Consider the following 15,807-nt stretch of genomic DNA (forward strand, 5'->3'; position numbering starts at 1 on the left):
AAAATGATTGTGAGCAGTAATTTTAAATTCTAAATGAACTGTCCAAGAAAGATTTTTCACAGTGACACTTTATTTTGGTTTTTGTTTAACAAAGTGATTAATTACTTATCAATCTATTTAGTTAAAAGATCTTTCTTAAAAACTGAACAATAATATATGATTCTCACATTTTTTTAATTTATAATTAAATAATATTTATTAAAAAAAGACATCTGTAGGTCAAATAAATATTAATATACATTTTAACTTCAGTATAAATTATAGACTTCATATATTAAAAAAGTATGTAATGTCAATATTTAAAAAAAAAGAATTATTTTACAATTTATATTATTAAACACAAATCCTTATCTTTAACACCATAACACCATAAAAGTTTATGTAATTGAAATGTAATTCAAAAGTAATTGAGCATTCATTACATGCTTTTTTCAATGTAATTAATTAAATTACAATTACATGTAATTAAACAAATGCTCAATTACACATTACAGTCAGTTACATGGAAAATTGTAATGCATTACACTTAATTACCATTACATTTTCAATTACCCCATCCCTGTATTCTAGTCTAGATGATATTTAATTAACCATTGAGGTGACCTAAGACTGCCTACGGTCATATAACCCGATATCAACAAGAACTGGATGCTGTGTTTTGGTCATTAACTGGGATCTATCCTCATTTCATAATATTCCAGAAAGGATTGAAAAAGTTAATGACATTTTATTAAACTCTAACCATAGACTGGACCTTAATGTTGATGTTGCGGCCGACGCCTAAACCAGTATCAAGGATTGCTATGTTTCACTTTTACGAAATTAATTTTGTGCGGGAATTTCTCGCTACATTAAAGACCTGTTGGTGACCCTCTGCTGTTGTTTTTTATTTGGTCGGGTTGTTGTCTCTTTGACACATTCCCCATTTCCATTCTCAATTTTATCAACAACAACCTGATGGTAGTATGTTCAGATAGAGAGTCATTCAATATTTATAAAATCGAAAGAAACATGATATCTCGAAGACAAATAAAGGAAAACTGAAGTAAAATTTAAAAAAACATGATATCTCGAAGACAAATAAAGGTAAACTGAAGTAAATTTGAAAGAAACAAACACAACATAAAAACTAGAATCTATAATTTATTATGACATTGCTAATATGTCTCTATTAGGTCTTGGTACTTTCCAATGCAATTTTTTGGTCAATTGCAGATAAACATTACAAGACAGACATGTACACCTTAAAACCATACCATATACCAAATTTAGAGAAAAAAAAACCACATAGCACAAGTCCATTGCAGTAATAACGTTACTTACCACACATAATTTATGGGGTGTTATTTCCATTTCTCTCAATCCATTGTCCAATTCTGTGAATGTTATTTCATCATTCTCTTTCAAATGAATCAGTGTCAAAAATTTTATCATCTGTGTATTTGTTGGGTAATTCTCTACCATATCATTCCATACCATTTCTTCCATTCCAAGATGGAGAGCCAAATCATGTAGCATGCGTGTCTCACAATTAACAGACAAACGAAGCAACTCTGTGTTACTTGGGATCTGACATAACGCATCTTCACTCAAACCTAAAATGAAAATAAAAACACACACATATATATATATATATATGTAGGACTCTAAAGTGCGATGGTACTCTAAAGTGCGATGGTCACGCTAAAGTGCGATGGTCTACGCTAAAGTACGATGGTGTCTCACGCTAAAGTGCGTTGGTTGTTTGTTCGCTAAAGTACGATGGTGTATCACGCTAAAGTGCGTTGGTTGTTTGTTCGCTAAAGTACGATGGTGTATCACGCTAAAGTGCGATGGTCCAAAGGGTAAGATTCGAGGGGTTAAAACATCGAGGTTAAAAAAGTTTTGCAAAAGCTAGTATGCTAAAGTATAACATATGTGATAGGCTTTATAATTTTCCGGTAGGCTTAAGTGATTGTTTCTAAATAAACAAGTTCGACGAAGTAATAATTGCTATGAAGGTACTAATTTATGTGTCGCAAAATATTAAATTTCATGTAAAATGAATTTTTAACCATTTGGAGCGTATTCATAGTATTGAATATTTGGATAATTGGTATATATTGTCGTTCACACCAATGTTACAACCTTCCTTACAGTCGTCATTGAAAAATTATAAATACAAAATTCGTTCATTGTCGGAATATGCAACATTGTTATTCTTTTATTTATAAGCTTTTAATCATGTCAAATGCGATAGAAAGGCAATGTTCGCCTAGCTTCCTTTTTCTTAGCGAGAACAAATACATGTTTTATTTTCCTACAATGTACAGTACAAACAAACGTTTAAGCAGAAAATTTATAATTCACACCTGAAAACATGTATGTCTATTTTACCGTTGGACGTATCTTTTATTAAAATCGACAACATTTTAACGAGGATCAAAAAGTAAACTGCCACATAAACAATGCTTCAAATGTATCCGTTTGCTTCTAATAGAAGCAGGATAAGTATGCGTATACTGTTTTGTATACATGTATTTAGTTAATTTGTTCACTACAGAATACAAGTCCTTCCAGCACTCGAAAAAAATAAACATTGCGCTACAGCCGACAAAGAACGGTTAAGTTTAAATCAATTACTAGTATTAAAGTCATGGACATTTATTGAAAAAATTGTTAATAAAATATTCTGAATCTATCTTCCGGCATGTTCATTTTTGGTTTGTATAAACGACTGATAACGTCATAATCAAACTACGTTTCTTACGTCTATACTTTCGCGGACCATCGCACTTTAGCGTGTAGATGCATCGCACTTTAGCGTATACCATCGCACTTTAGCGTGACCATCGCACTTTAGCGTCCCCATCGCACTTTAGAGTCCTACATATATATATATATACAACTCGTCTAAACATCAACCCAACAATGTTAGATCTGTAAATTTGCTTTCGCAAATTTTTTGTTCTTCCCTCGCCGGGATTCGAACCCATGCTACTGTGATATCGTGACACCAAATCGCCTGCACTGCAGCCGTCCCGCTAGACCACACGACCACCTGACTCAGACGTACTTATGTATATATATAAAGGAGATGTAGTATATAATTAAAGGCAACAATAGTATACCGTTGTTCAAAATTCATAATTCGATTGAGAAAAAAACAAATCCGGGTTACAAACCAAAACTGAGGGAAACACTTCAAATATAAGAGGAGAACTACGACACAACAGAAACACAAAACTGGTAAGATTGCCAATGAGACAACTCTCCACAAAAGACAAAATGGCACAAAAATTAACAATTGCTGGTCACTGTTATACGGCCTTAAACAATGAGTAAAGCCCATACCGCAAAGTCAGCTATAAACAATCCAAACAAAAAAACTATCAGCATAATTTATGTACCAAAAATAAACGAAAAACAAATATGTAACACATTTAACAAGCGACAACCACTGAATTACAGGCTCCTGATTTGGGACAGGCACATAAATACAGGGTGTGATTAAACATGTTAGCGGGACCCAACCCTCCCACTAACCTGGGACAGTGGTATAACAGTACAACATAAGAACGAACTATAAAAATCAGTTGAAAAAGGCTTTACTCATCAGATGGATAAAAATACAAATACTTTAAATACAAGTGGACGTGGCCGGGAACAAGTATATCCCAACAACAAAACGACACTTAGTACATATTTGAGAGTACTCGCAGTTAACTGACAGCTAGTTCAAAGCAACTAACAACTAATAAAAAATCATGCATCTAAGACTATATTATCAATCCGTACACATCCAACATCCAATGGATTTAGTATAAAAACGTCCTAAGCAGTCAGGGAAAAACACGACCTTGTGCAATACCAAGTACATATATCGACATACTTTAGATCCATGAATGTGTTTGCTTCTAATTTACTGATAACAACATAAAAATTAATACCAATACAAACAATATTCAATGATCTTATTACAGTGTTGAATTGTTAACCTTTTAGAATAAGTTTATTTGAAGGATCGATAAGTTTACTAGGATCGTTTCTAAATTTTGGTTAACAAAATTTCCGTAAAAATGAGGATGTGCTTAATCCCGTTTCAAATAAGTTTTCTACAGGTACAACCAAACTTCAAAACCAAGTCTTTATATTTATGGACAAATTTAGTAAACGTTTTAAGTAATTTATGGTAACGAAATCCCTGGCTTAATAATTTACCAGTAATACATAGATTACGTTCGTTAAAATCAAAAAACGTAACAACAGACATGGGCATAGCGAACGAGCTTTGAAATTTAAACACTGAAGATAGTGCCAAAGGAACATCACCATCTAGAAATGGAAAATTGACAATTTCTAAATCTAGAAAAGGACAGTTATTACCGTTTAAATTTGATTTATTCAAAGTATGTTCCTTTGGGTAAATTAAAGCAGTGTATTGATAAAATACTTCATTATCTAATGACAAAATATCATTAAGATAAGGGTAAGTCAAGTGTTGTTGAATTTATTATTTAAATGCAATTTAGATGAGTCTTTACTTAGATTGGTCATAAACTGTGATTCATAACAGTACAAACACAATACAACTATTAAAGGGTCACAATTTATGCCCATAGGGATACCTACAACTTGTTGACAAACTTTGTTTCCGAAACGTACATAACTGTTATCAAGTGGGAAAATAACAGCTTCAATCATCTCATCACACCTTCATTAAGTATACATATGTACTTTTCTCTTTAGAAAAAAGGCTTTAAATGAGTGGCAGCACATATATTTTCATTCATATTTACCAAAATACTATTCAATTAAATAGGAACACTTTTGTTTCATAAGATAGTGTAGAAGTGTAGTGTAAAGAGTAGAAAAATAAAAACAGAATCAAAAGGACCATCAAAACACGTAATTTATCTAAAACATTCAAAGAAATTTTTACACTCCAAAAATAGTAAATTTAACTATGTTCATATATTGTATTAGGCCAATTAAAATTAATTGATAGATTTTCATCCTCGCTTGCCCCAATTTTTTTATTTTTAAAAGTTTACGATTTCCAGATTTTGTTCATTTCCGTTTCCGGTAACCGTAAAAAATTTGGTTTCCTTCAAAACTTCCTGTTGCAAATTTCGTTTTTCGTATTTCTTCAAATAATTTAAAATGATTCTGCATCAGTATGATAACAAAATTATCTACCGATAACAAAGATTGAACACAAGAAGGGCATGAAATAATCGGGTTACAAGTAATACGCTGTGTCCAAGAACGCAAATCGCGGCATGACACAAATTTCTATGATTAGAAAACCGTTGATTTCTGTATTGATAAAATTACTTTGTGGCAGGAATTTTGGACTGTGAATTGGTACAAAAACATAACTGGATTAAAAAAATTGACACAAGCACGAACTTGTTAGATTTATGACAGTATATTGAGTTGAAAAAGTCAGCAAACATACACTTAGATTTACGAGGTTGGGGATAACCCGCCAAATGAGTAACAATTCCTCATTTGAGTAATCATTTCATAGAGCTAAAAACTAAATTTTCTAAAAATTGGTCTTTTAAGGAAAAATGGCACAAATTTATAGAAAATGAAACAACTTCTCCCAACGAACTGTATTTTTTTTATGGGTTTTAAAAAAGTTAGAAGCCCAGAAAATAGTGAAATTTTCTGATTTTTCATAGGCTTGTATCTCTTCAGTAAATCAAGATAAGGATAATAATCTTTTGGAAAAGTTAATGCATTTTTCATGAATATGTGCTATTTTAAGAAATAAGACTCAGTTTAAAAAAATTTTGCTTTTTAGCATGAGGGATTGTAACTCATTTGGGTAACAGTTCCCCATTTGTTGGGTTGTCCCCAACCTGTTTACCCATGGCTAATGTTTTTTTGTTGACAAATAGCAAACACCTTCTGTCCCAATAATACCTTCAATAGAGTCATTAAACAACTTCTTCTTTTTTGTTAAGGTCATGTTTTACATATTAATTACATTTGCATCTATAAGAAGAATCATAAAAGTACAACCCTATTATTTTCAAAACTGTTTGAGTTTTCATTTTATTCTGTACTCATAATTCTTTTGTTGCATACCAGTGCATATTTGGTTCATTTTACGGAGACAAAAAAACATCACTTAGAAAGACAGATACATTTGGTGAAGGTAGTCCAACTGAAGAGAGCATTTCGCTATGTTTCTCAAGCAGCAATAACATGTAGAACAGTGGTTGCTAATCAGAGATTTTTTTTATAAGAATTGAAAAATTAATATGTATGATTCCTAATACATGCATATACATGATATAAGCTTATTATTACACTTGCATATAGATGAAGAACACGTCACAAGAAAGTTTAATAAGAAATAAAAATAAAAATATAAAATCCTCCCACCCGCCCGATTTTTAAAAACAAAATTGGATGAAAATCTACTAATTAATTTTAGTTGGCCTTATAATAGTTTATAATAAGCTATTTGATAGTAGTTAAGGAACTTGTTAAAAGCACTGAAAGATAAGTTGTTGAATTTGTAAAGAAAGTACGTTATATACCGAGTTTAGATGAGATAATTATTCAACATTGGAAGTTGTTGGGATCGCAATTTTAGCAACATATGCAGTAATCTAATTCTAAATTCTTCGAAGCTATCTTCACGAAATACACCTACATGTATTATCTTATATGCATCACATAGTTGTATTTGTTGACAGCAATCGTAGACAATTTACTCATATGACAGATAGGATATATTTTAGTAATTTACAGCAATTAATTTTAACTTAACATGCACATCATATATTCTAAATTGAAAGTTTCTAAAACATATATCTTTTGTAATTGTATAAACACAGATGGTTAAAATCCATTACTTTTCCAAAGAAGTTTGTTTCAATCTGAATTATGTGAAATATCATTGTATTGTTTAAATGTCATCGGCACAAAATTAAAGTACATCAGTAGCATGGTTTATGTCATGAGATTGGAATTAAATTGGATATTTTAATAAGTTAAATGTTAACTCGAGTCAATAACATGGAAGTGCAGAGAGATTAATGATACATTTACCTTGACAATTAGCATCACACTGCTTTTGTTCCTGTAAAATAGAAAATAACTCTACAATTCCAGTATTTGTATAATTCCACGTAATCAACCTACTTGCTCATCCGTCCACAAAAACATTTCATTTTGTAAAATGTGTGAAACTAATGACAAAAGCACACATAATAAAAAAATACAATATTGACAAATGCTGATAGTCAGGTAAATATTATAAATGTTAATCCGATCTTCTACCTTGATAAAATAAGGTTTAAACAAAGAGGTGTCATAGAAAAATTAGCATCCTTTGTCCCTCTCTCTGTTACATTCGTCTATTGCTGTTTAGTTACTATCATACCAGCATCAACAAGTTTGTACAGATATAAATTTGTCTCTGAATGTATAAACATTTTTACGTAACGACTTTAAGAGCTTGATATGTAACATAGATTTTTCTTATTGTTGAAGATCTTACGGCAACCTAAAGGTGCTGAATTTTACGTCATTTGGTTTATGGTAGGGAGTTGTCGCGTTGATGTATAACATATAATGCAAATAAAGTAACTATCTTATCTTATAAGGGAACTTGGCCACATTTGCGCAAAAAAATCTAAATTTCTTGCAGCGATATTCTTATAAAAGTATTTACATACCTTTTTCTTGTTCCAAATACGCCAGTTATTTTTAATGTTTTCTCCGTGTTTACAAAGACATTCCTCAGTCTCGGAGACCAACTTGTTTTCTGAAGTGAAACAGTTTAATGTCGAGCAGGAGTACTCGGTGAGGAAGGGTAACTTGCTGCTGGCTTTACAATCAATGGAGGACTGATAAAATTCGGAGATTCTTTCTAAAGTAACAAACAAACAATCCCGGACACTGGTGGCTATATCAGGTTTTATCAGGCCCTTGGAGCGCTTGTGGACTAGGTACAGTAAGATCTTATGTCCTTCTACACAGACAACAATATCATGCTCTTTATCAAATGATAACCCAACAATACCAGAAAACATAAGTTTCCGTCCTTGGTATTCTTTTAATGTCCACATACTCAGACATGCACATATTAGACGGTTTGGTAAGGCTGGAGGTATGATGGTTCCTTTGAAAACAAAGGCCAAACTTAGTGTCCTCTCTGGTGTACATTCTTGTTTCAAGAAATCTGTATCATTTCTTTGGGTAAGCATACAGGGTACAAAGAAGTTTTCTATTGGTAGACGACTTCCTGTTTTTGTATCATATCTCCGTTGTTCGGATACGATATCTAGATGTATCAGCATATCAAATATGTACTCTTTAAATGGTAAAATCTGACGGAATTCTTCTTGTTCCCAAATCTGGTAGAGGTCTGCTTTTTGTATCATTCCATTTTCAGACATTTTTTTGAAGGTTTTCCTTGTTTTATTTTCTTTGGGCCAAAATGCAACATCTATAAAAATGAAATAAAGAAGATGTTATCAGACTTAATATATAGTTTATATTATGAGGTAATACCAGTCGATAAAAGCTACATGATAAAACAATTTGTATCGCTCACTTAGATCATCACTGGAAAAAACAATTTATCCTAATAAATCAAATGACGTCTTTTATATTAGAACACATCAAAAAATATTTTTTGTCTAGTCTGATTTGATGATCAAAGTTGAATTATTTCCCATTTGTAAGAAAATAATCTGAAACAAGGCTTGTATGTTCTGTGGGAAAAAACTGTGAGTTTTCAAATGTTTGCATGGTTTCTACATGTTTTCTGTAGAAGAAATGATGGATGGCAGTCATCCATGATGACATCTTGTCAGTCAATTACTGTTGTTCATATTTTTATCTTCCAGCTTTTAGCACATACAGTTAACTCCTCAGTTACTATTTATTCTAAGTACATGAAGTTAACAAATATTTTGAATGTTTATTACCTTGATTACCTTGATTAAATACATTCCTTTTCGGTGGGTAATTTATTAGTTTTGAGGTAAGTTCCAAAGCTGTGATCCTTCTGGGTGGGTAATTTATTAGTTTTGAGGTAAGTTTCCAAGCTGTGATCCCTTTCAGTGGGTAATTTATTAGTTTTGTGGTAAGTTCCCAAGCTGTGATCCTTTTCGGTGCGTAATTTATTAATTTTGAGGTAAGCTCCCAAGCTGTGATCCTTTTGGGTGGGTAATTTATTAGTTTTGAGGTAAGTTCCCAAGCTGTGATCCTTTTCGGTGGGTAATTTCTTAATTTTGAGGTAAGTTCCCAAGCTGTGATCGTATATATAAAGAAGACATTTATGTTAAATACACTGAATGTGATTTTTTTCCTTGACAAATACATGAAATATGATATTTATAAAATAGGGGCGAGATATACCAGAGGGATATTCAAACTCATAAACTGACATTGCCATGGCTAAAAAAGAAAAAAGACAAACAGACAAATATGATATTATAAAATAGGGACGAGATATACCAGAGAGACATTCAAACTCATAAACTGACATAGCCATGGCTAAAAAAGAAAATTTGTGAGGGTTCCGCGGAACCCAGTGTCTCGCCTACTTTTTGCTGTTAATCACACACTCATCAAAAATGATGAAAAAAATCAATAAAATTATTTCTCACGATACTATCTTTTGATTGTCAGAAGCTTCTGTCCAAGTTAGGTAAAAATCCAGGCTAGTTTAAGAATCTTAAAAATGTTTTAAATACTTTAACTGCAGACTGTATGTAATGTTAACTGGAAGAAAAACTAAGTTCATTTATAAGTAAAATACGGGAAAAATGGAATTTTATTTTTACAAAATTTACTTCTGGATACTATCTTCTGATCATAAACAAGCTTCTGGCCAAGTTTCTTACAATTCCAGGATAGTTTAAGAAAGTTATTAAAATTTAAAAACCTTTAACCACAGAGTGAATGTAATGTTTCCTGGCAGAAAAAACTAAGTCCATTTATAAGTAAAATACGGAAAAAATGGAATTTTATTTTTACAAAATTCACTTCTGGATACTATCTTATGAACATAAAAAAGCTTTCTGTCCCAGTTTCGTACAATTCAAGGATAGTTTAAGAAAGTTATTAAAATTTCAAAAACTTTAACCACAGAGTGAATATTTGTGGACGCCGCCGACGCCGACGGAATGTAGGATCGCTATGTCTCGCTTTTCCGAATAAAGTAGAAGGCTCGACAAAAAAGACAAACAGACAAATATGATATTATAAAATAGGGGCAAAATATACAAGAGGGACATTCATACTCATAAACTGACATAGCCATGGCTAAAAAAAGAAAAAGACAAATATGATATTATAAAATATTGCAAAATATACCAGAGGGACATTCAAACTCATAAACTGACATCGCCATGGCTAAAAAAGAAAAAGACAAACAGACAAATATGATATTATCAAATATTGCAAAATATACCAGAGGGACATTCAAACTCATAAACTGACATCGCCATGGCTAAAAAAGAAAAAGACAAACAGACAAATATGATATTTATAACATAGGGGCGAGATATACCAGAGGGACATTCAAACTCATAAACTGACATCGCCATGGCTAAAAAAGAATAAGACAAACAGACAAATATGATATTTATAAAATAGGGGCGAGATATACCAGAGGGACATTCGTACTCATAAACTGACATAGCCATGGCTAAAAAAATAAGACAAACAGACAAATATGATATTATCAAATATTGCAAAATATACCAGAGGGACATTCAAACTCATAAACTGACATCGCCATGGCTAAAAAAGAAAAAGACAAACAGACAAATATGATATTTATAAAATAGGGGCGAGATATACCAGAGAGACATTCATACTCATAAACTGACATAGCCATGGCTAAAAAAGAAAAAGACAAACAGACAAATATGATATTATCAAATATTGCAAAATATACCAGAGGGACATTCAAACTCATAAACTGACATCGCCATGGCTAAAAAAGAAAACGACAAACAGACAAATATGATATTATCAAATATTGCAAAATATACCAGAGGGACAATCAAACCCTTAAACTGACATCGCCATGGCTAAAAAGAACTAGAGACTCTCAAGAGCCTGTGTCGCTCACCCTGGTCTATGGACACAGATAAATGCATAACAAAACTGTGTTTTGATGATGGTGATGTGTTTATAGATCTTACTTTACCAAACATTATTGTTGCTACAATTATCTCTATCTATAATGAACTTGCCCCAGTAATTACAGTGGAAAATATTTTCTAAAAATCTACAAAAATTTATGAAAAATGTAAAAAATTTACTATAAAGGGCAATCACTCCTAAAGGGGTCAACTGACCATATCGGTCGTGTTGACTTATTTGTAAATCTTACTTTGCTGAACATTATTGCTCTTTACAGTTTATCTCTATCTATAATAATATTCAAGATAATAACCAAAAACTGCAAAATTTCCTTCAAATTACCATTCAGAGGCAGCAACCCAACAATTGGTTGTTCGATTCATCTCAAATTTTCAGGGCAGATAGATCTTGACCTGATAAACAATTGAACCCCATTTCAGATTTTCTCTAAATGCTTGAATTTTTTAGTTATAAGCCAAAAACTGCAATTTACCCCTATTATCTACTTTTAGCCATGGCGGCCATCTTGGTTGATTGACCGGGTCACCAGACACAATTTTAAACTACATACCCCAATGATGATTGTGGCGAAGTTTTGTATAATTTGGCCCAGTAGTTTCAGAGGAGAAGATTTTTGTAAAGGATTACTCAGATTTACAAAAAAATGGTTAAAAATTGACTATAAAGGGCAATAACTCCTAAAGGGGTCAACTGACTATTTCGGTAGTATAGACTTATTTGTAAATCTTATTTTGCTGAACATTATTGCTGTTTACGGTTTATCTCTATCTATAATATTATTCAAGATAATAACCAACAAGGGACAAAAAGTTTTCTATATATATTCAACCAGGGACCTATACAAGTCCTTGATTCAACCAATTCAAGGTATCAATTTGAATAAAAGTTTACAGTCTCCTTTTTATATTCAGAATCAAGATAATAAAAAAAAAAACTTGAGGCTCTCAAGAGCCTGTGTCGCTCACCTTGGTGTTTGTCCATATTAAACAAAGGACACAGATGGATTCATGACAAAATTGTGTTTTGGTGTCAGATGGTGATGTGTTTGAAGTTCTTACTTTACTGAACGTTCTTGCTACTTACAATTATCTCTATCTACAATGAACTTTGCCCATTTGTTACAGAGGAAAATATTTTGTAAATTGACTATAAAGGGCAATAACTCCTTAAGTAGTCAACTGACAATTTTGGTCATGTTGACCTATTTGTAGATCTGACTTTGCTGAACTTTATTGATGTTTACAGTTTATCTCTATCTATAAGAATATTCAAGATAATAACCAAAAACGGTAAAATTTCTTTAAAAATTACCAATTTCAGGGCAGCAATCAAACAATCAAACAACCAGTTGTCTGATTCGTCTGAAAATTTCAGGGCAAATAGATCTTGACATGATTAACAATTTAACCCAGAATTGGTTTCAGAATTATAAGCCAAAATCTACATTTTACCGCTATGTTCTATTTTTAGTCATAGCCACCATCATGGTTGGTTGGCCCGGTCACCCCACACATTTTTAAAACTAGAAACACCAATGATAATTGTGGCCAAGTATGGTTAAACTTGGTCCAGTAGTTTCAGAGGAGAAGATTTTTGTAAAAGATTACAAAATACTACGAAAAAGTGGTAAAAAATGACTATAATGGGCAATAACTCCTAAAGGGGTCAACTGACCATTTCGGTCATGTTGACTCATTTGTAAATATTACTTTGCTGAACATTATTGCTGTTTACAGTTTATCTCTATCTATAATAATATGCAAGATAATAACCAAAAACTGCAAAATTTCCTTCGAATTACCAATTCAGAGGCAGCAACCCAACAATTGGTTGTTCGATTCATCTCAAATTTTCAGGGCAGATAGATCTTGACCTGATAAACAATTGAGCCCCATTTCAGATTTTCTCTAAATGCTTGAATTTTTTAGTTATAAGCCAAAAACTGCAATTTACCCCTATTATCTATTTTTAGCCATGGCGGCCATCTTGGTTCGTTGACCGGGTCACCGGACACAATTTTTAAACTATATACCCCAATGATGATTGTGGCAAAGTTTGGTTTAATTTGGCCCAGTAGTTTCAGAGGAGAAGATTTTTGTAAAGGATTACTCAGATTTACAAAAAAATTGTTAAAAATTGACTATAAAGGGCAATAACTCCTAAAGGGGTCAACTGACCATTTCGGTCATGTTCACTCATTTGTAAATATTACTTTACTGAACATTATTGCTGTTTACAGTTTATCTCTATCTATTATAATATTCAAGATAATAACCAAAAACTGCAAAATTTCCTTCAAATTACTAATTTAGGGGCAGCAACCCAACAACGGGTTGTTCGATTCATCTGAAAATTTCAGGGCAGATAGATCTTTACCTGATTGACAATTTTACCACTTTTCAGATTTGCTCTAAATGCTTTGGTTTTGCATTTATAAGCCAAAAACTGCATTTTACCCCTATGTTCTATTTTTAGCCATGGCGACCATCTTGGTTGGTTGGCCGGGTCACCGGACACTATTTTGTAAACTAGGTACCCCAATGATGATGGTGGCCAAGTTTGGTTTAATTTAGCCCAGTAGTTTCAGAGGAGAAGATTTTTTTTAAAGTTAACGACGACGGACGACGACGGACGACGCCGGACGCCGGACGCAAAGTGATGGGAAAAAAAGACAAACAGACAAATATGATATTATAAAATAGGGGCAAAATATACCAGAGGGACATATAAACTCATAATTTGACATCGCCAGGGCTAAAAAAGAAAAAGACAAACAGACAAATATGATATTATAAAATAGTGCAAAATATACCAGAGGGACATTCATACTCATTAACTGACATCGCCAGGGCTAAAAAAACTAAAAAACAAACAGTACAAAGAACACAACATAGAAAACTAAAGACTATAAGCAACAATAACCTCACCAAAAACTTGTGGTAATCAGGGGCAAGCAGATCCGGCTCCACATGTGGCACCCACCGTGTTGCTCATTTTAGTACAAAAGTGGTACCAAGTTTAATTCGGTAGGTTAAATTCGTGAAAAGGGTACGGGATTATAGATATGACATAAGGAACATATCTGTTATCATCTGTGAAAAGAATATTTCATAACGGTCAACCAACTCGTGATGGTGTCCGTAAAAATTTCTTTCAACTTTACCATTTGGAACTATTGGTTTAATTTAGCAGGAATTCATGCTCCATTGGTGAGGTTCAGATTTCAGGTTGAAATTTGTTCCCAAATACAAATAGAAAGTGACGCAGTTACAACATGATGCGAGATCTAAGTATGAATAGTTGATATTTCATGATCATGGAGAATAAATGTCTGTAGACTTTCAAACAATTGATTATTCCAGGATATCTTCCATCTAAATACATATGTCATTTTAAATTTGTGAATAAAACTTGTCTTTATCTTTTGACAAATATTTCAAAAATGGGAACCAATGAATAATGTAATTTGTAACACTAGACATCAATATGGACACTTATACCATTTTGCAAATTGTGTTTCATTTGTGGTCAAAATGCATTGATCCTGCAATAAAATTGAAAATAGAAACATAGAATGCGCTAAAGAGACAACTAACTGACCGAAATGCAGAAAAACATCAAAGGACACCAACACATCGAAAAAATCTCGCAACCCTAGGGGTGCATCAGCTGGTCCCTAAACAATAATGTATGTTAGATTAGTGAAACTGAATGTCACACTAACCACGTCTACATTCACTTTCTATAAAAAGCCTAGTATAAGAGTTTCAGTTTAAATATATAAAAACTACACATTTTCTCAAAACATAATTGTGTTGGAAATCAACTCATACCGAGATAGAACTACTTGCATTCTCAAAGTTTTTTTTAGCATTGTTCAAATATATTTTATATTTTGAAACCATGTAGTTCTATAGTTATACCTATACCTTTATACTTAATAAATATCAGTTTCAGTTTAAATAGAAAAAAACTAGAGGCTCTAAAGAGCCTGTGTCGCTCACCTTGGTATATGTGAATATTAAACAAAGGACGCAGATAGATTCATGAAAAATTGTGTTTTAGTGATGGTGAAGTGTTTGTACATCTTACTTTACTGAACATTCTTGCTGCTTACAATTATCTTTATCTATAATGAACTTGGCCAAGTAGTTTCAGTGGAAAATGTTAGTAAAAATTTACAAATTTTATGAAAATTTTAAAAAATTGACTATAAAGGACAATAACTCCTTAGGGGGTCAATTGACCATTTCAGTCACGTTGACTTATTTGTAAATCTTACTTTTCTGAACATTATTGCTGTTTACAGATTATCTCTATCTATAATAGTATTCAAAGATAATAACAAAAAACAGCAAAATTTCCTTAAAATTACCAATTCAGGGGCAGCAACCTAACAACCAGTTGTCCAATTCATCTGAAAATTTTAGAGCAGATAGATCTGAACTTGATAAACAATTTTTTCCACTATCAGATTTGCTCTAAATGCTTTGGTTTTTAAGTTATAAGCCCAAAACTGCATTTTACCCCTATGTTCTATTTTTAGCCATGGCGGCCATCTTGGTTGGTTGGCTGGGTCACTGGACACATTTTTTAAACTAGATACCCCAATGATGATTGTGGCCAAGTTTGCTTTTATTTGGCCCAGTAGTTTCAGAGGAGAAGATTTTTGTAAAATAT

The 15,807-nt window shown here is 32.4% G+C and overlaps 2 protein-coding genes across 2 annotated transcripts in view; both read right to left on the bottom strand.

Moving 5' to 3' along the window:
- Positions 1 to 15,807, bottom strand: part of LOC143051535 (uncharacterized) — a 342,484-nt gene that overhangs the window by 9,839 nt on the left and 316,838 nt on the right. The gene's annotated exons all lie outside the window — the stretch shown is intronic.
- LOC143051966 (uncharacterized) overlaps positions 1 to 15,807 on the bottom strand; it is a 50,508-nt gene that overhangs the window by 7,741 nt on the left and 26,960 nt on the right. The window contains exon 8 of the mRNA XM_076224944.1: positions 7,676 to 8,452. Coding sequence (XP_076081059.1) covers positions 7,676 to 8,452 — 777 coding nt within the window. The remainder of the gene's footprint in view (positions 1 to 7,675; positions 8,453 to 15,807) is intronic.

The sequence above is a fragment of the Mytilus galloprovincialis genome, chromosome 11 (genome assembly GCF_965363235.1).
Source record: "Mytilus galloprovincialis chromosome 11, xbMytGall1.hap1.1, whole genome shotgun sequence".
Classification (NCBI taxonomy): Eukaryota; Metazoa; Mollusca; class Bivalvia; order Mytilida; family Mytilidae; genus Mytilus; species Mytilus galloprovincialis.